Source organism: Cryptomeria japonica, chromosome 10 (assembly GCF_030272615.1).
Source record: "Cryptomeria japonica chromosome 10, Sugi_1.0, whole genome shotgun sequence".
In the NCBI taxonomy this organism is placed as follows: domain Eukaryota; kingdom Viridiplantae; phylum Streptophyta; class Pinopsida; order Cupressales; family Cupressaceae; genus Cryptomeria; species Cryptomeria japonica.
The window spans coordinates 364,374,003-364,396,397 of NC_081414.1; the positions used below are offsets into that span (position 1 = coordinate 364,374,003).

General features: G+C 38.0%; 1 protein-coding gene across 3 annotated transcripts in view; it reads left to right on the top strand.

Annotated features, from left to right (window-relative positions):
- LOC131079979 (general transcription and DNA repair factor IIH helicase subunit XPD) overlaps positions 1-22,395 on the top strand; it is a 163,106-nt gene that overhangs the window by 125,126 nt on the left and 15,585 nt on the right. For all 3 annotated transcript variants that reach the window (XR_009114101.2, XR_009114102.2, XM_058018029.2), the window contains exon 11: positions 8,931-9,039. Coding sequence is in view for 1 of the 3 variants with exons in the window: in XM_058018029.2 (XP_057874012.2) it covers positions 8,931-9,039 (109 nt within the window). In the remaining 2 variants the exon portion in view is untranslated. The remainder of the gene's footprint in view (positions 1-8,930; positions 9,040-22,395) is intronic.

Consider the following 22,395-nt stretch of genomic DNA (forward strand, 5'->3'; position numbering starts at 1 on the left):
AGGAGTATGTGGACATGATAAAAATGTTGAGAAGAGTAATGGGATGCTCGCACACGGTAAACTTCGAGCCTTGGATCTTCTTCTACATTGGCGAGATCATGAATTCTAATACATTGATCGACTGGGCCAAATTGATCAGCCATTACTTGCACGAACAACTGAAGAACTTGTAGGAGAAAAAGTCTCAGTCCTTCTTCATGAGTTCCTATCTGTTCTATATGCTGACACGAAGGGGTGGATTCGATGGGCTACCAGCAAGAGGAATCATGGGCCGTGAGCCAGCTCAGCTAAAAGTGCATGAATGTTATCCTCAGCTACATCTCCACAACGTGAATTCCTACAAGTTGGCGAATGACACCTTCACCATGTACCTGACACGACTTATGCAAAATAAGTTGCACATGAGGTTGTCTCCGCAAGCAAGTGCTTTGGTCCAGAAATATGGTGCCGTGTCCCTACAGTTCCCCAAGTTCACCTACATTTGGACACAGGGTTTCTCCTTCCAATCTTACAAATTGCCTAGATATCCGTTAGATAAGCTTATATTGCTCGAGCTCATGAGGCAGTTGACTGCCTACGACCAGCTGCAGAAGAAGAAGAAGAAGCAGTCTATTGAATTTCCAGTTGTCTTGGGGGATTTCATGGAGATATGCCCAGGATTGGAGGCCGCTGAAAGTGCAGCAGGCGAGTTGGCATTCTATCGACTATCATTCTACACTTCCAGGGCCCAATATGATCCCTATAGCCAGATCAGGAAAGTTGCCGGTGTCAAATTCATACACAGATTTCACTTGGAGGATTACTGGGCCGGTGCCGAGGACGACTTTGAGGTCCGGAGAAGGATGCACTCCAGACTACCCCTCGACATCATCAGAATAAGTGAGATCCATCAGGTGCCAGACCAGGTGAAGGAAGACTCGGATTTGATGCAAGCCAAATTCAAGAGGATAAAAGATCAACCTATCTTGTTGCCAGATTGGTTGGAGCCGGAGGTAGATGATTTGAACATTTTGGCTAGGCCAGTGCTAAAATTCACTAAGCACTGGATTGACAGGCAGACAAGAAAGTTGGTTGAAAACCATGTCCCTCTGACATATCAGCTGATGGGAAATTTGGATTCTCACAGCGAGGCAACTGAGGACTCTTCACAGGGTCAGGCAGGAAGAGAGGCCTGGGTAGACAAAGGAAAGAGTGCCCCAAAGAGGCCAAGGATAGCAAAGACGAAGGACGTTCAGCAGGAAGCCCAACAGGAGGAGCCTCCACAAAAGAGGACGAGGACACGAAGGGAACATTCACCAGTCAGCTCCGCAAGCGTACAAGAAGTGGAAATGTTCCCACATCCCGCAGGCCCACTTCCAGGAAATGTTCTAGCACCTGATATACTTAGCATCAATGCTTCATAGGGCCGTCATCAGCCGAAGAGTCAGAGACAAGAGGTTTCCCCGCACCTGGAAGAGGTTCGCTAGGATAATTTCGTAGAGACTATCCCTGGTGAAATGGAAGAGGAATCTCAAGAGCAGATGCATGCAGGAGAGTATAGCCATTCCATCCTTGCGCCAGATTGGTTGGTAGGCAGATTGGGAAATGAAGCAAGAGGGGAGCCCAATCCTGCTCAGGAATTAGAAGAATTATTGAAAAGGATGGATCAGCCACCTGAAAGGAAGGCCCCCCGGAAGTTTTCCAAGGTAGTCAGGGAAGAATCCGGAGCCCGAACCTTGCACATTGCTGAACCTGCTGTGGATAGGGATAGGAGTGAGATCAGGCAGGAGGATTACGTCATCAGATAGGTGGATCTCGGCCATGCTTCCACCGGTCAAGTAATGGGAGATTTTGACGATTCTTCCTTTGCCATGAAGGAGAAATTGTTGAAAGCGAAAGCAAAGTGCAAGTGGCTGAAGGAGGAAAACGAACTTCTATGCGAGTATGTCAGGAGTTTCAAGAAGCCCCTCAGGGAAGCAGGTCCTTCAGCTACTCCCCCTCCCTTCCTTCCTAAGGAAGTAATTGATGATGCGGAACTTACAAAAGAAATGGCACAGAATTCCCGGGAATGGATAGATGATGTTTATGCTGAGGCAGGGAAATTTGTAGAAGATCTAGCTCAGCTCCATTCAAGGTTCGTGGCCCTTCTAAGTAGATTGGAAACGGCGGAAGGACTATGGGAAGACGTTGATGTCTACCAAGACTTAACCATTTCCCGACTCAGGGCTCTGATGAGGACTCCAAGGCAAACACAGGTAGACGGGAAGGTAATCCAGGAAAATGAAGCCTACGACTTTCCCCGATGGTTCTACGCCATCTGTTCAGGGAAAAAAACCCTTGATAAATTCAGCATTGATTCCGTCACCTTGAAGAAATCCATCAGAGGGATACAGGAAGAAATCCTTAGTGCCATGGAAGCTTTATTTTCAAGAAAACTCAACGACGGGGGAATAACAGTGAATTCTTTGAAATCCCAGTTGCATGATTTCTTCTTTGTCGGTTCGTTTCCCAAGGAACATTTTGCAAATGTTTCTTCATTCTCCGGTATGAAGAAGAAAACACAAGAAGCCATGACAGATTGGGAAAGTTTCTTTTCCAGAAGTGAAGAGGAGATTGCCTTGATGGAATTCAACATTGAGAATGTGCCAAGTGTCTCCATCGGAGAATTGGAGGCCATCGTTGGTAGGTTCATTACTTACGCCATTAATGAGCAAGATAATGGCCGTCCGTTTTTAGATGAAAGTCTTTTGACTGAACCATGATGGCGTATTTATGGCTGAAGGGAACAATTGACTAAGCACGGGACCGGTCAACGCATGCCACCGCAGGATAAGGGAATCTTCTTGCATGTCGTCCCCTCATAATGGTTTTATGACGGATTCTTTTTGCATGTTGCCGTCGCTTGAAGGATGATGGGTATTTATGACGACGTCAGTTATATTCCGGGCATGATCATCATCATGGGCGCTATTTTAGGCCCTTTTAAATTTATTGTAAATGGGCATAATGGGTTAGTTAATGCAGATTCCCACCTTGTTGCATCATGTGTGGGGAATCATTTGGGCAAACCCTAATTAGGGTTTTGCATGTAATCTGAGCTTGAGGCCTATATAAGAAGGTGACTCCCTCATTTGTAAGGAGGGGAGACTATGGTCAAAGATTGTTGCTAGGAGTTTTTGAAGCAAACACTTAATACATTGTTCAATTGTTGGTGTGTTTTTGTGTTGTTTCATAACTTGCATGGTCTCGTTCTCTTCATAGACTAGATTTGTTTTCATGCAATTAGATGAACTGGATTTGATAGGATCGCTTGTTGCCAAGTCCTTGCTCATACTTTTGGTGTGTAGCTGATTGTTGCATACCGTGCAAAGATAGTCTGAGCCTCGTTATAAGTGTATGTCTAACTTCGATTGTTAGGAGAGATTGTTCTATCTGATGGTTTCTTTTGACAATTTGAAAATCTTTAGCACTCCCCCTGAAGATTGCACCGCCTTTGTGTAAGTTGTGCTTTGCTGGCGAAGCGAAGCGCGGTTGGATTTTGCACAAGTTATCCCGTCTCCTTGTTCCTAGGATTAGATTACCTTTAGTTTAGCTTCCCTCTACCCTATTCCCATTTACTTTCTGCATATTTCATAGTCTGAAAATCTAAAACTTAGAGTTTCATTGCAAATCATCCGTCGATAAATTCTTGAGCTTGCATAGATTTCTTCAACATACGTAAGGCCCCTTCGATTACCAGCAATCACATCAGCCAACTGAGTCACATCCGCAGCATAAAAGGAACCTTGGAGTCGGTTGTCTGATTCTTCTACTATATCAGCATGCAATCGTACTTTGATCAAGAGAGAGTGAAGTGACCGTTTGGCAACTTTATTCTGTGTTGGACGCCGTTATAAAAAACACATCAACAAGATGCAAATGGGAAAATAAAGGCTGAGGAGGTAGAAACAATGGTCAACACAATGAGAAGTAAAATCACAGACAAAACATTTCTTGCAAACGATGTGGTAGAAATGGGAGTAATGAGGCTCATTAATGCAAAACATCATGGGATATATTGAGGCCTATCAAAAATTAAAATGAAACAAATAAGGGAAAAAAACTAAAATCTCCGAATCAAATTCGACTTAGTTTGTAAGTGATTATGTGCTTTCCATATGTCAAATATGCTTTAGTGAATTTAACCTACTATAATTCTTGGGTACTAGATATTGGTGCCATGCAACACATCACTTTTTGAAGGGATTTCTTTGAGGAGTTAATAGAGAAAGATGTGTTCTTGTATGTCTGGCAACCAAACAAGTTTGCAAATCAAATCGTGAGGACTTCCTTATTTCATTCTCCACAATGTCTTATACCATCCCCAATGAAATAAAATGTGTTGCACTTTTTGCTTATTTGATGACATGGCCAATCCATTTTGCTAGATGGTGGAGAGATAGTAATCAAAAGCAGTTTTTTACCTTATAGTCATCTTCATTGGATATCAGGAAGAAAAGTTGTTAAAACTCAAGAGGTAACTCTTCAATTTCAAGAAATGCTACACATCTAGTTGGAGTAATGACAAGGAGACTTCTGTGGCATTCAAGATTTGGGTATATCAACTATGATAGCATTCAAGCAATGCAAAATCATGATGTTGCAGGTTTGCCAACTCTACTTAAAACATTTAAAAAATGTGATGCATGCATCTTGGTTAAACAAAGATAGCCATTTCAAAAATTAAATTAGAGATCTGAAAGGAAGTTGTAGTTGTTCCACTCTAAATTTTGTGGCCCACTACAAGTTTCTTTTATTAGAGGAAAATAATTACTTCATATTACTCATTGATGACTTAGCAGAATGAACTAGATATATATTACTTTGCAAAAGTTTTGCAGTGGTTGGAAATGAAGCACAATCTCATATTGGCATATTGAGGATTAGTGATGGTGGTTAAATTATGTCAAAGGTGTGTGTAGACTATCTCATATGTCCTCATACTCAACAATGTAGTAGTTGAGAGGATGAACAAAACTTTGATGACAATGGTTTTGGCAATGTTGTATTTTAGAGTAAAACTCTGGGCAGAAGTATCTCAAATGACAATCTATCTCCACAATAGGTCACCTTTAGCAGCTGTTCAAATAAACACTCCATGTAAATTTTGAATTTTTGGATCCTCATGCTATGCATTGATTCCAAAGGATGAAAGGAACAAGCTGGACCATAAGAGTAGAAAATGTATTCTTTTGTGATATTCAAAATCCTCAAAGGTCTATAAACTGTTTGATTGAGAAGAACACAAAATTTCACATTGAGGGGATGTATTCTACGAAATCACAAAGGACACAAGCAGCATTGGTTGATAATTGAGTCCAATTGAGAAATTTGCAAAATTTGATGTTTTCCAAGGTATTGATATGGAGATTCCAAACATTAAGGTGGGAAAGGGCATACATTTTAGAATCTGTTGAATTTGTTTTGCCTGCAATAATTAAAAAAGAAACTCCCTCATAAGAAGAAATTGAAACTTTATTAGAAGATGAAAACTTTTTTCAAGGCGAAAACTAGAAGGTGGAGACATTAAAAGATGTTAGACTTGATGAAGTTGGAAAATCAAACACTAAAAGTGCACGCAAAGCTAGACAACAAGAAGAAACGTCCCTATTGTGACGTTTTCACACATCGCTCCATTGCAAATGGGGACCCCCACTTTTTGCTTTTTAGGGTAGTTGTTTTGCTTAGTTTGTTTAGCTTGGTATTAGTTGCTTAGTTTTTTAGCCTTTGCTTGTGGGAGGGTTTAGTTTTGTTAGTCCGAGGTGGAGTGAGTCTTAAGAGTGCAAAGTTCATCCTTAGGGTATGATTGAGTCAAATAATGTTGTTTGGTGATGAAATGGCAAGGTCTTGTTAATATTGCAATGTTGTCAAAAGTTGTTGCGAAGGTTGTTAACATGATAGAATCTTGTCAATATTGTTGATATGTTGTCACTGTTGTCAAGGCTTGCAAAATGTAAGAAATGTTGTCAAAATTCTTGAGGGTGCGAAAATGTAAGTTGAAATGTTACATTCAAGTGGAAAATTACTTGTGCTTCGGTCAAGAATTGCAAGTGTTACATACAACCTTGGTATTAATTGTTCAAAATTTGTTTGAAATTTTATTACAAAATGTTGCAATCTTTGGCAAAATGTTTAAATGTTGCATTCCTTGCAATTTCAATTAAAATGTTGATGAGGCCTTGATTTCCACCACAAACTATTGAATAGGGTTTGGTTTCCACTTGCAATTGTTATGCCTCCTTGTAATTCCGAATGAAAGGGTTAACAAAACAAATGTTGAGCAGCCTCAAACTCTGCCACCCTTTTGAGTACGAAAGTGGGGAAATGCAAAAAATCCCGCTATGTTGGTGAGGTGACAAAAATGAAAACTTTGTGAAACTCCACTACTTGCTGGTGTGGAAATGTAAAACCTTCCTAGACTCCACCCCTCTTGAGTGGAGAGTGTAAAATCTTCACAAAGTCAAGGCTCGGGTTTGTCTGCTACATGTGGTTTGCGGGTGATTGCATGTATCCGCAGGGGACTAGTCTTGCCTCAGCTCACCCCTTCTTGGCCTTAACTTGGCAGTAAGACCGACCAAGGCAAGGCAGACTGGGCGCTGGGTTGGGTCGCAGGGATACCCTTGAGTTAAAAAATAAAATAAAAATCTTCACAAAGTCTGCTATGCACAAGAAGGAAAAATGTTATCTTTGATGAGCTCTGCCACTTTGGAAGACAAAAATGGAGAAATTCATATAACTCCACCAAGGGAAAATGCAAACATGTCTCTAAGTCCGCCACCTTGGTGTGGGAAGAGTGTGAAACTTCTTGAAACTCTAATCAGCGAAAGTCTGGAACTTCTTGAACCTCTGATCAGCAAAAGTGTTGAACTTCTTGAAACTCCGATCAGCAAAAATGTATGGCACACCAAAGAAAATAAAAAATGCTTTCCCAAAGCTGCAGCTAGTTCCCAAGGTGAAGCAGCAGCTCCATAATGTTTTTTGACTATATTTGAGGTTGGCTACCCTTCATATAAAGCATTTCAAACAAAAGATATAATCTCCCTTTTGATTTGTATGACTACCAATCATATGTAAAACAAACTCGTGTCTTTTCGTACAGGGCACAATATGATAAACTATGACAAAATATTTAGATGAAGATTTTAAATCATTAAGGGACGATCTCCCCTTTTCAAGGTGTTGTGGTTCATTTTAAGTTTGTACAAACACCTTCCCTAGCTTCAACATTATTGTTCAAGAAATTTGTAGCTTCATCAATTAATAAATAACATCTTATCAAATAGTATGGATTGAATACGATAAGAATAGATGGTACAGCCAACTGATATATTTATCAGTCACATATGATATTTTATTTTGGAACCATCCAAAGTGATTAAAAAATATAAACTCATTGAAGTCTGAATATCACTAAACTGGAAGGAAAGACAATTGTAATTGGAAATCTTCAAGATCCTCAAATTTTTTGAAATTGAATACAAACTTCAATCTTCAGTAGAACTGTGATCCGTAAATGGAATCAGCAAAGGCTTGATGGGGGTTTTCATCATCCATAAGGAAGATGAAACAGAGAGGGTTTTTGACCTCCATAATTTTGCACCAAAGGCTTTTTCTCCTTGAGAGTGGAGATGGACAAAATGTTCAAGCTTTGAAATAGGGTTGTGGTTTCATTAATTAATAACCTTCTTCAATGATGAACTCCTTTTATAGGCAGTTTGAGGGAATATAGTATTATTATCTTATGACTTTATGAATAAAACATAAGTTGTTTTTGTGAATATAGCATAAAGTTACTTTTTTAACACTTCAATTATTAAATTAATTCCCTTGCATTGCCCCAATAGCCTACAGAAAATTAGAATTATAGGCTAAGGGTCTTCCAATGACTTATGCTTGGAAAGGAGCATGGCAATTGCCAACACTTTTCAATTTAGAAGACTTCAAAAAATGGAGAGACAAATTTAGCAATCTTTCGTAACACGAAAAATTTGAAATTTTTCTTTCATTGGGTTGAATTCTGGGAACTGGGTACTCAAAAATAAGGTAAGCATATCCTAGATCCACGGGCCTTTCTTTTCTCTGGAATCCTACCTGTATCATTTTTAGAATCACAAACTACCACAATAAAACCTTATGCATAAGTATAAAATATAATTTAAAATCAAAGATTCTAGAGAAGGCACTTAGTTATAATTTACCCAAGCATTGAGCTCTGGAAGACTGGGACACAGGGAACTAAATCCACAAATCAATGCCATACCCTTGTAATGTTCCAAATCTTTTTTCATTTCTTCCTCAAGCTTCAAAATGGGCATCTTTCATGCAATCTTATACCTCACGTTTCCACCCAGAAACACCTGGCAGCTGGATACCACCTTCTTTTAATGTCCGTTTCTAAGGTCTGCCCTTTTGCAGCTGCTGCATAAGATTTTTTGCTTTCTCATCCTAGTTACTTTCTGCATAGGATCCAAATCAGGCTTTGAGATCTCTCCATCCAGTTTACAGGGGGGGGGACCATGGAGCCACTTTTTCTGCTCCAGCAGTCCTCTGCAAATGACATGCCACTTTTTTCCCTTGTTCATTCTGATTTCCAGCTGTGCAAGAGTCACTACATTTTCCTTACTCCCATGCTGTGCTTTGCTCTGAGCATCCACAGCTTCTGCCTCTACCCATTTAGGGTTTCCATTATTCAAATCATCCATCTCTGCTCCTACTGATCTCACTTGTCACTCATCTACCAAGAGAGTTATTCCGTCTTTCTTACCTTGGAGAACCCTACAGCTAGTGATAATACTATGTTACTGCTTTATTTGCTTGTAGTTGCTGCACTTGTTTATTATTGTATAGGTATGTAGGAATTGCCAATCCTGTATTAAGATGTCAATGTGGGAATGTTTTAAATTTATTTGCAGATACAGTCGGCATGATAAGCGTTCAAAACTGCCAGGATGGATCTTGAAACATTTAGGCAATGCCCATCTTAATTTAAGTACCGACATGGCTGTGCATATAGCACGTGAAGTAAGTCATAAGCATTTTCTTCATGTTTTAAGCTTGGTTCCTATTATTGTTAGAACAAAGGCAAATACTGAATTCTTTTACAATTTTATTCTGGTTATTTCATGAAGCCACATTTTTGTACTTTTTGGAAATTCAATTTGTTGTTTGTTAATCGTAATGTTGAAATTCCAAAAATGTTGTTAACACATCAGATACTTTCAACATGCCCTATTTCCCAGATTTTGTTATATGTTGTTCATACTGGGCAACTGAAGGCACTAAAATTGACAGAAGCAGTGTGGCAGCACAGAAAAGCTAGATTTGAGTTAGATAGACAACAATCTAATTTTTGAAGTTGTTATTGTCCTACAATTATAATTTCTTGTGTTGAAGAGAAGCTTGCAGGTTGGATGAAATCCTGTCTTAAGAAGGAAAGAAGATGGCTTAATTTTGAGATGGACAAAAGTGTGTCAATGGGACAGAAATATATAGCCCACAGGGATAGTATGATAGTAGTGCCTTAAAAATCCTTAAAAAGACAAAATTCCTTGCATGATGGTATCATATTAAGTTAGTAACGTTCCATTTACATGGCATTGTAAAAGTATGAATGAGATTCTATTGTTTGAGTTTAAAATGAGAAAAACTTGGCAACTAAATAACAATGTACTAGTTGTAAAAACAGGCAAAAGAAACTAATTTTCTTACTTAATGTCAAAAATAATGCATATAAATAAAATAAATGTTAATCTTATAAAAATACTAATTATAAAATAATGCATAGGAATTTGAAAAAATGTATTTTACTTACACCTAAAAGAGTTTAAGCATCAGCTGGCCCTAAAACAGTGTCATTCCACCATGAAGCATAGGATTACTATTTTAGGGGCAGCTCTATGCTTTTACCTTAATCCTCATTGGAGTATGAATTTAAAAAAAGACTGGTTAATTAATTGACTTCTAAAAGATATCTATTTAAAGTAAAACAAAGAAAATTAAAATACCCTAACCGTAAACCCTATTTCAAAAACGTTCAGCCTACTTTGCCATTTGTATCAAAAATCCATTTAAAGTGAAAAGCGTGAAGTGTGCAATTTTTGACTCTACATCTTTTGCAATGTTATGAGTAGATTTATGTTGAAATTGAATGGTGTCCATTTGTACAGCATTTTGACTCTCTATTTTCATTTTGATATTTTCTAGTGGAATGGTGTTGTTAACTCACTCCAAATGTGCCGTGCAGAGCAACATTTCAATTACTGGTCCATTGTTTTTTCTGTTTGTCAAAATTTGGGCATACATTTAGCCCCATCCACCACCTTTTCTGAACTTGGTCTGTTGTTAGGATCTTTCCATGACTTATTGGCCAAAGGCAGTGTTTAGTTTTGAGCCAGATTTGGTTTCACTTTTAATATGAGGGAAAATCAAGACAATCGAATAGAGCCTAGGGAGAGGCAACAGCACAGATGCTGAAGGCTTTGTGACCCAAATCCATCTATTTGCTAGGGTTGACGTTAGAATGTGTTTATTCTAGAGAAAGTGGTGTCCATTGTTGTTTATCTTGTACCTTGAATGTTTTGCTGCAGTTGTGGTTGTGGAAGTGCAGGGAATGAAAGTGGCTATTTTTTGTTCCAACTCTGCTCCAATATCTGACTTATTTTCAATTGTTGCTTACGAAGTTAGTGCAAGTCAGAGCTGATGAGCATATTGTCATTGATGTCAAGTTTGTTAGATTATAAGAGACTGGTGCAGCTTGATGAGCTTGAGGTGTTTGTTTGTTCTCTTGGTTGGTTAAGGTACCTGTTTGTGTGTCTTCTTCAGCAAGTCTGTCAGCTTTTAAGACACATCAGATTTTGTAATCTGTATCGACAAATCTGTCTTCTTTGCTGGAAGCAGTGAATATGAATGGTTTCGTGCCAACTTTGATGTTCTTTCTCATTGTTTTTTTTTTGAAAGTGTCTTTCAAAGAACACGTGTTTGGCAGTTGTTTTGAAAATGGAACTGTGTTTTGGAAGCATCGTTTTTGTCTTGCTGAGAGGGTTGGACAGGTGTTTCTTCAACAGGTGCTGTCAGGAAATTTTTAAGCTCATTTGTGCCTCGTTTTTGAATGATGCTTCGTCTTGTTTTGGCAAGAGTTGTTTTTGTTTGGTGTCCATTTTTTTTGTGCTGGACATAGCCATGAGGTATACGTGTTCGATTCTTTTTTTTTTTTTTTTGCAATGAAACTCCTTACTATGCCTACAAGAAAATGAAGTGGCTAAGTTTGCAGAGGAAGTGGGATGTGCGGTGACGTCTGCTGCTAAAAGCCGTTCTCTAACACTGCTGGCAAAGCCGTTTTCTTTTCTTTTGCAATCTGAGGTCGTTTTTTTAATCCAGTTGTTGACTCCATTCCAGAAAGTTAGTGCAATGTTTTGTTTGGATTCGAGAGCTGTTTTTTGTGGAGACATGCCTTCAAATTCTTCGTGGTCAGGTGTTTGATATTTTAAACACATCGATGGCTGATCAGAATTTTGCAGGTTATTATGAGGGAATTACAGGTGAAGAAGTTTTTGGTAGGAGGCTCAGGAAATTTTTGTGTTGTCGATTTTTATGTAATCTTCAGTTTTGTTGAAGGTGGTGAACTGCATGAAGTGCATTTGAAGGAGTTAGTGCTGTGACTGGACCATTGAAGTATTGTTGATTGTGGGAAGAATTGTTTTTCTCTTATGCTTTTATTCCTTTGTTTTTGGAGAAAATCTGTGAACAGTAAAAGTTTGAGTACATAATTACTAGTTCGAAGAAGATGAAGATATTTTATAAAATGGCAAAGACGTTCTTCTGATTTATACATATATGCTTTCCAGAGTTAAAGCTGAATACTTCTTTATATACAGAACTTGTCTCGATATGACTAGAGGTCTATCTTTGAAGTTTTGAAAGTTTTTTTTTCAGAGGTTGGTATTTGAAACAAAGTTCTACAGTCATACCTATCCACAGATTTTTCAAAACCTGTGTATCGCAGTATTGGGAGTAAATGAATTGTTAGTCTTTGAAGGAGCTTAATGTTAATTCTGAGCAATCTTTTATCTCAGAAGCTGAACGATATTTTTTATTGCAGTATGTCATTGGTACATCTATTCATAGTATTTCAGAAAGATTTCATCAAAACTTGTTCTTGAACACTGTCTGGAGTTGGTGCTTCAGTTTAGCAGAGAGTTGGAGCTTTCAGAGAGTTGGTGCTCTCCATTGTATTTAGGGTTGGAGCCCATTTTTATTATAATAGACATTTTGCACCGTGGTTTTTTACCCGAGAGGGTTTTCCACGAGATAAAACTGTGTCATCTTCGTGAATGTTTGTTCAGCTCTTTCCTTTGATTTATTTGTTAAAAGAAATACTGATTCCTCCCCTCCTCTCAGTATTTCTTGATTTGTTTTTAAGAGCTTGGTCACTTCTTTTTTAATATACTTTATTAAAGACTTGGGTTGGTTAAACATTAAGGAGGATAAGATATATTTGGAAAATGAGAGGCACAAAGCTGATTTTCTGATAGTTGAAATCATCAGGCTAGCTTGATGGAGAATGCCTGATTGAAAGGTCTAATGTTTTTGATAAACCCCAATTTTTATATGATTTATTTATGTTTTCCATGCATTCAAAGAATGATAGAAGGTGTTCTCAGTCCCTTGCCATAAAAACTTTCTTTAGATTGCCATCAATTCCTCTTACATTGAGGCTGGAATTTTGAAGAGAGCTGTGAGATGATTAGGGACTGGATGGAGAACAACTTTAACTATTTGTGTTATCCCTAGTGTTTCTCCAAGTTTGTGAGATGGGGGAATATCCATTGCATCACCCAAGTCCCTAGGATGTATGGGACATCACTTGGACCCATGTCCTTGTGGAACACTGGTTCTCCTTGCAAGAGTGAGTTGTCTCTTATTCCAATTTATAACCGTTAAATAAATTGTAAGGGGGAACCTCCCTGAGACCTAATTAAATCTAAAATCAACCCTAGATTAAAACCATAGACAAGTTTTACAAGTATGCACACTATACAAGATTTTTGATTGGTGGGTTTTGCATGAGTGAAAATTGCTAACTGCTTATGCTTTTGCCTTAGATACCTGCATCAAACTAGTAATTTAATGCAAACAAGGGTTTGAAAGGAAAATGAATGGATGCTTACTAACTGGCTGAAATAAAGACAAATAGTTCTACATCAACATGGGAGAATTAAATAGATGAAAATCTCACAATTTTTAGAAGTAAATAATTAAACTGTAGTAACGCTACAATTTAAATAAACATACTTTGCCAATGCAGAGCTTCACCAAATATAATCTTGTTTTGATTTGCTTCATGAAATTACATACAATCATTTCAACAAAATGACAATCCTGCACCATAATCCCAACTTTTAACATATGTGCTCAAGGCACTTATTTATAGGCTTACAAAGGATAATGTTTGAGGATTTAAAGACAATAACAAAATACCCCAAAAATGTACTGCTTTAGAGTGGGTCTATCCTTATAGTAGGGAAAGTGGAAATAAAACTACTACAAAGCAAACCAATTTTTAAAACAATTGATAAAATACAACTAGCCTAGAATAGGCTTCATATCTATCCCCTAAAAATAGAATGCCATAAATAGCAATTGCTAGATGCATTTGTTGCAAAAATAGAAATTTACACAGAAGTGATTTTCAAAATTATGGAGCAACTGGTGGATCTTTTGAAATATGGCAAAACTTTGGATCTTTTGAAACCCTAACAATGATGAATCTGCTCTCACCTCAGTAGGACAATATGCTAATCCCTTGAATTTGAAAAACTCTATTATTGAAACCAGTGTTACAAGACTTGCCAGGACTCACCTAGACTCGATGACTCTAGGAGACTCATCTATTGAGTACTGGCTAGACTTGCTGATTCTAGGCAAGTCTAGTAGTGTAGACTTGACCAGTTTAGTTTCATTTTAATAAAAATCTTACAACCTTTAAATGCTGGTTTGGTCTATGACATGCCCCTCTATGATTTGCAAAATAATATGAAAATGGTGACGCCATGAAGGTTTATGTGGTTTTGAAGGTCTTCAGGGCTTGGTGGTGGGGGCTCTGCCCCTCGACCTTGCCTTGTATGCAGCAGGGAACACACTAGGGGCATTGCTCCTTGACCTTGCCTTGTATTGCAACAGGTAACACGCCAGGGGCACTGCCCCTTGACCTTGCTAGGGACGTTGCCCCTAGAACCCCATTAGGGGTGCTACCAAGAAATACCAAGAACATTGTTCTTAGTTTGATTAAGTTATGTTTGAGGTATTTGTCTCACTCTGTAATATCCCTTGGCTAATTTGACCCTGTTTTGCTTATTTGAACCCCAAGGAATATTGTCAAACACTTTGTATGCGAAGTTGTAGCTTGCTGATAGGAATTTCAGTTTGCTGTGTATGCTCTTAAAATCAAGTAGAAATGATGCAACTGCTTTGAAATGAATGTCAAAAGATCCAACAATGAGCTGAGAATGAAATGCACTTGTTTTTACTCTTTTCAAATGCAAATACATGAGTCCAGAGGTAAAATGCATACCTACAGCCAAGTAGCATTTTTACAAACACTTGGCATGTAAACTAATGTGCATTTACGGCAAGCTATTATGATTGATATGACAATGCAAACTACATCTAAAAGACATGAAGAACCTGATGTAAATAAGTGCCCATATCCGATGAAGTGGTGGCAACATTAACTCATGCAATGAACACTCCTTGATGCCAAAGTACTGTAGCGTTTTACTGTTCACGTGTCACTATAGCAGCAATAAGAAAAACTTGAAATCTGATCAACAATGGCTGCCAATGAAGAATACAGGTCTGCTTGTTAAGGAGTCTTCAATCTGCAATGTTTGCCCTTTTAATTTGCTCTCAAACCCTGCTGTAACATTCTGGGATAAATATGCAGCTGATAATATGAATTTGATTGCAGACCCTAGCTGCCATTATGCTAAAAACATGAATCAAGACTTGCAATAAACTCCATAGTGATTCCTGAGTGAAACCACCTCAGAATGGTGATTGGGTTTCCGTCCAACACCAAGAAATCCAAGGGACTTCATCCTTAGAACAATCCAGTCACTGAATATCAGAAACAATGGAGGAACAACTCAATATAATATTCTCATAACATGCCTCAAATGAAAGGATAGTCTTGCTTATATAGCTTCTCAAGTCGGCGAATGCTTGTACTTTTAGCAATGTGGGATAAAACATTCTTTACTTTTAATTCCTCCTTATGAAGTAGCTTCTCGAACAAGCTGGAGAGATTCATGAATTAAAGTAACTTTATATTGTCAATTTATAAAGTCACTTTATGAAAATGACTTAAATACATTTTAACCCCCACCTTATGTCAACATATCCTCACTCTTAATGACATTTTTTAAAGTTAAATAATAACTTTATAATATAATCATTAGCAAATAATAAAATTAAATGCCATTATAATTTTAATATCTCATCAATTACTCATTATCTCTCTGTCCCGTTTGAACTTGGAGGTCAACCATTGTTCCCACTATGCATCCAACTGCCTTGAAATATTAAGGGTCCCTCTTGATCAAATACTAACTTACTATAAATAGTAAGTGTGTCAAACAAAGTCAAACGAAGGCCAAATTGAACCAAACGAAGAGCAATCCTGAACACTTCTGACCTTTGGAATGGGAATAAGCCTCCTGCACTGCCAACTAGGACCCTCTAACCATCAGTCTTAGCCTACGAGGGCCAATAATAGGCTAATCCAATCATAAACCATATCATTCCAAAAAGGGGACATTACAGTCCGCCCTCCCTGAAATTGCTTGCCCCCAAGCAATCTCAGAAACAAAAAAAAAACACACTAGTCCATCCGAGTCCCAAGGGAAGAATTGTGTAATGTCCTTGCTGATACCAACTAAAAAAAGTACAAATACAAAATACAAAATAAAAAGATACATACTTGAGAGAGAATTTTAATTGCAAGAGGCTGCAAGAAAATGGAGCCTTGACCATATACATACCACCACAACATCCATCCCATATCTAGCTTGAAGAGCTACAATATCATGATATTTTGTAGATACGAATTGGCCAAACTCCCTCAAGACTATATTTCTAGTCTCCTCATTTGAATATATCTTTCTAAATGCAACCCTATATCCAGTAGCAACCTCCACATCTCTATATGGTGGCACCTTCTTTGGCAATGCAAGCATCTCTACGCTATAAAACTTTGGCATCAAAGCCAATCCTAAGAGATGTAAGGGGGTGGTCATCTTGTTCCAACGGTCAACAACAATTTGTTGCACAACTTTGAAAAATGTTTCCATTGGGTCACGTTCCTTGGCCTCTATTATTGCTCTTATTTTCTCCACCATCTAGTCCATGCCATCATAAATTTCACCCAAACATGGGTGATCAGTATTAGCATACCTAATCATGCTCATGATGGGCTCGGTGAAATTCAAAACCTATTCCACATGATCCCACCAATTATCATCAAGGATCAATGCTCTTACTTTTTGGGCTCTTTTTGTGTTTGACTGCTTCCATACACTCCACAAGGTGTTGATGACCATAGCACTTGAGGCCTCTCACACCTTCACAAGTCTTCTTAAGACGAGTGTGTGAGATGCAAATCGTATTTCAACAACCTAACATGGCATAATAAATTACACCTCATATATCAACTATAAAAGATAAAAATAAAATTTAAATTACCTTCAACAACTCCAACTTGGAGAAGGTTCTGAATATGGTTTGTGACATGTGATGATTAGTCACAAACATTTGAATCTCCTTGCCCTCTGTGTAAACTTGTTTCACTCAACCAATCTATGTGCCAATCTTTTGCACGATCAAATTGAGTGAGTGGACTACACATGGTCTCCAAAGAATGTGACGATATGTACCCTCCACTATAGACCCATCTGCCCTACAATATTTAACATTGCCCATTATGACTTGGACAACATTTTGAGCCCCCACCATGTCAATGGATTCTATGAGGATATTGGCAATGAAACATGCATCTTTCATTGGCCTCTCACAATCCATCGGTTTCAAAAACATCGCCCTTTTAGGGGACACTACTATAACATTGATCAATGGCCTATTTTCGCAATCTTTCCATCGACACACCTATTTCCGATCTTTGACGACTCTCAATTTTGTCTCTATGGAAGCTTTCTCCTTTCCCAATAAGGTGGTTTGTACCCTTTCGTACTTGGGATAAGCATAATCAGGATGTGTATTGCAAAGGATATGCACTATGTCTTGAAAATAAGGTGATCTAACAATGTTGAAAGGAAGCCCATTGCCATAAATGCAACGAGCAACCCTCTGATCTGCAACTTCTCTTATTTCATTTTTAAAGGCACTATCCAATGGGCCTCTTTTCATGTAACTACAATAGTCTTTGGTTCAGAAGGTGGTAGCATTGGCATGAAAGGATGTGGGCCAGACTGTCTTGTGGAGCCACTACTACTAGGAGGCCTCTTCAAGCTTGTTTTGTGAAGAGGATGATCGGTCTTTGGTTTGTTGCTTCTCTTGTCGGCTTCTTGTTGTTGTCTAATATATTCCATAATTAGAGCTTTTGGCAGCCCTTTGCCATCTGACCCCTTACAAAATTTTATTCCACATCCAGGGATGCAAAATTGACCTTTCACTCAATAGTATGAGCTGGTATACTCTATGCCACAATGGTTACATAGTCAAAAAAACTCCCATCACTAGGCATTTGCTTGATCATTGTTATATAATGCCAAAGTGGTGAATAATCATCAATTTTAAAAGTGTTTTGTTGATTTTGGGCTTGGGCAACTGAACTAGAGCTTGCATTTGTACTTTCACTTCTAGCCATTATGTATGAATAATAAACCTAAAATAAAAAATGGAAAACTTGATATTATAGAAAAAAAATCAGCATTATAGCCCTCTATTATGCATACAAAGTGTAAAAAAATATTCAAAACTTCTTTAAATTTAAAAAAAAAACTTTAATTTAACAAAAAACCTTTAACAAATCTTGAAAACTTGTAATAAAAATGAAGATTCACTCACCATGATGGCTAAATCTTCCTTCTCCAACGATTCCTATGCCTTTGATGCGTGTCTCACACCTCTGTAGCCTTCACCTTCAAAGGAATATGCAATCACGTTCAAAACCTTCTTGAAGAGAAAAAATGTGAAAAATGCAAGTAGAATGGGATGAATGAGTGAAAAGAGAAAATAGAGGCATCTTTAGGGCAAAATTAGGGTTTTGAAAAAATAAAATGTTAAAAAATTGTTTTTGAAGTTTTTAAAAAAATGTTTTTTTAACCTATGGACCCCGTTTTTTGGGCACCCACAAGCCTGGGTTACCCTTGGTACATCTAGGTTCGCTCCCATGTGTGCCCCGGGACGAATCCAGCTCGTATCAGGCCCAAAACTGTACTTGGCCTCAATTTCGGCACAAATATGTAGAACCTGGTAACTTACGTTTTGAAATGTGGGAAAGCCCTCATGAACTTGTTAGTACCTAGATCAGTAAAGTTTGCAAAATTGGTTCAATCCTTCCTTCTTTGTTGCTCTTCCCTTGTTTGTCCATCATAGATAACTAATTCTGATGGACCATTGGCCTTGCCAAATTTGGCCCAAAGTATGCTCTTTTGCCTTTCCCATATCTTCTTCATGTGTTTTGAGTGGTGAAAACTACTTAGAATTTTTGAATTTCCCAAGTGTTGGGGAAGCTTCAAGTCTTTGTCAACGGTTGGGAGTGGTTTCATAATCTCTATTGGCACTTGTTGCTTGGTTTTGAACTAGGTTCAAATCCTTGACATGAGTTTTGATGTAGTCACAAAAAGGGGACCTCATCCCTATATTACAATGCTTAGGTTGAAACCTGTGAGCACATTGAATTAGTGAAGGCACAAGCTTGGGATAACAATGGCCTATTGGGGGTGAACCTTGGTGGTCACAATAACAACATTATCACTTAACCAACATACTATGGGAAGAACCCCACAAAACTTTTGAATCTTTGACAAACTTCAAGAATTGTAAAAAACAACACTCCACTAGAGAAAAGGTGAAATCAGCTAAATGTGGAGTGTTGACAAGTTCACATTTCCTTGAACTTGTTGACAAGTTTAGGGTTCCTTCAAATCACTGACAATGATGAATTTTGTCAAAGAAAGAAATGATGTTAAGGAGTTCCAATGTTCACAACTCCTTTGATCTCCGATAGCATAGAAGCAAAGAAGATGGGTGTTAGTGAGTTTCGAGGTTCCTAAACTCGTTAAACCTTTGACAAGTGCAAAAGTGGCTTAGGAATTTGTCGTGGCTAGTGAAGGCTAAAAATGCAATAAGGTGTGATGTATGGCTGTCCCAGGTTTAAATCTATCACGTTCTCCTTCTTCTCTTTTCCTAGACCTATGCCTCGTGAGAGAACCTTGGATGTTGGCATCGGGTTCTTGGTGCCAAGTCCCTCCAATGTCTTGATCCCCACAATGCGCTTCTTCCCTTTCTCCACTCCCATTTAGGCCTTGGGTCTATAGGCGGACCTTTGACTTCAGAACCAAGTCCTTTGGTTCTAGGTCCATCTGATGTTCCAGTCCTTGTGGCTAGGTCTTCCTCATGCCCTTCTCTGTAATGTCCCCTTTTTTGTTCTTAGTGAGTTGAAAGGAAACAATTTAATTATTTAACTGAATTTGTCTTAAAATTGATATCTTAAGGCAACTTGCATATGATTAAATATTATCGTGAATATTTAATGACTTTAGTTGGGAGACCAAAAATAAAAATAATATTGTCATTTTGTGGAGAGAAAGAATTATTTATAATTATTTGAAAGTGATTTCTAAAAATATTTTTCCTTAAAGTTCCAAATGAGAATATAAAGAAGACGATGAAGGGATTCATTAGCCATTCCAAGCATTTAATATTTTGGTTGAAATCCCAATTGTGGAGTTGAACAGATTTTTACCACCAAGGATGAAAGCCTGCAGGTGAAGATTGGGTTTGAAGGTGCAAGATCCCTCCCTAGCCAATTACAGAGGTGAGCTTATTCAGAGTTCACATTTGGAGCAAATTGCTTTTTTGGAATTCTGGAGCTTTAGAGCATTTTATAAGTGTGCAGGATGAATGTACAAATTTAATTATTATATTCTATTTGAGTTGGTTGGTTACCAGCTGTACTTGTTGGAAGCCAAAAAGAGAAAGAGAAATATATTATTTCTATTTTGTACCAGTTGTCTATTTGTGTCCAGCTCATAAGGGAAGCCTTACACCTTGTAAAGTCCTTATAAGGAGTCAAAGCTTGAAGGGAAGGCTTTAAATCCTTAGAAAGTATTAGTCACAACTCATAAGAAAGGTTCAAACCACCTTTTTGGAAGTATACAGGCTGAAGTGGGATGCTGAAGGATTTTAAAGAAGTCAAAGCTTCCATAAACATTCATTTGCATTACAAACGGGGTCAAATGAATCATTAGAGGTTTAAATGCCTTGTGAACAGTACTGTGCCATTCATAGGTCTTTCCTATGACTTGCCGCAACATTTTCATAGGAGGTGCTATTGCTAGTGAGTCACTCCATGAGGGTGCTTAACTAAATGGTGACATATGCACAGTTTTAAAGGGAAGTTATGGTGCTGATTAGATGTTGAGTGGATGTTGAATATTTTGCATTTGAGCCTTGTCAAAGTCAAATGAGAGGTCGATGGATAGTCTGGGGTCCTCCAAACTGATTGATGTGCATATGCAAGGATAGATATTGGAAATTAAAAGGTAATTGATGCTTGTTTGGACTCATTTGCTCCACCATTGCAGCTAAAGGTGATTTCAATTGGGGGCACAACTGTTTGGGGCAGCTAAGGCTGCAATCTCATACTATATTCATTAGCAGGAATGTTTCCCAGAAAGCTACAATAGCTAAGTTAAGGTCAGAAACAAATTATATCTATCTCTTTTCTTTGGAGCAGCAAGATGTAATGTCCTACATTGTTATTTTCAGTCAAATTGAAATGAATGACGATCTTGATATAATGCCTCAAACATTTTATGAATGTTGAACATAAATTTGTAATGCAAAATACAACAATTTAAACAATTAGACAAACTGTTATAAACAATTGTAGACAAAAAATCTTCAGATGGATTGCATATAAACTGTTTGATGTGATGTCAATACAATAAATTTGTGGAAGTTGAGGTATTTTGGATTCATAAATTGGATGACATCAATACAGTTGCAGGTTTGATCAAAATATTCTAGTAGGGAATATTACAGTAGTATTAGAGCAATGTATCATGTTAGCCTGTGGGGATTTGTGCGAGTTAATGATAACAGAGATTTCTTATGCACCCAGGAGGGCCTCACTGGTATTATTTTAGATGAGGGCCAAACAATCCATCGGAATGGTTGGAGATAGAAGAAGAAATTGCTATTGCAGATTTGTTCGGTGAGAGAATTCCAGGAAATATGGGTGATAAGAATGAACCACAAAATCCTAGCATTATGAAAATTTTAAATGACTTGGCCAGAGGACAGCAATTGGTTCAACTGTTCTTTCAGACAATGCAAAACAATAATACCAACCAATGCAGGTAATAATGGCAACAATGGAAACAATGGCAACCATGGAGAGGCTAGTAACACTAATAATCTAGCCAACAACAACTCTAGGGCTGCTAGTAGAACAACATATAAGCATCTAATGCCTGATTTCTTAGAGACACAACCAAGAGGACAAGCAAGCTAGCATGGAGATGGTGAAAGTTTTGTAGACTATTTGAGGGAAAAATTTCGTACAGCCATTTTTTCTAGGTAAGTATAGGAATAGCCCTAGAGGAGATAGTGGACAAGGACCTGACCAGGAGTTGCAACATAAAGTGGTCAAGTTGTTCATTCCCAGTTATGATTTTTCCAACAAATATACTGCACTTTCGTGGGTGCATAAAGTAGACACATATTTCTAGCTTAACCCCATGTTAGAGACAAAAGCCATTAAGTATTGCACTCTTCAATTGGATTGGGAGGCTCACGAGTGTTGGTACCTGGTTTAGTGACCTGGGGACATGATATTATCACTATCACTTATGCGGATTTCACGTAGAGATTGATTGACAAATTTGATAAAAGAAGATTTGGAGCTGCACTTCTGGGAATTGGCACAATTCAGAAAGGTGGGATCGATTGACTCCTATGTATCTGAATTCTAGAAACTCTCAATTATGGTCACTGATATTTCTGAGCATAGATTGATAGTCCTTTTTATGGAAGGATCAATAGGGCCACTATGTGGTTGGTTTAAGCCTTAAGGCATTTGACTCACTTACTCTACTTGATGCAATAAGGAGTGCATGTAACTTGGAATTTTCTACC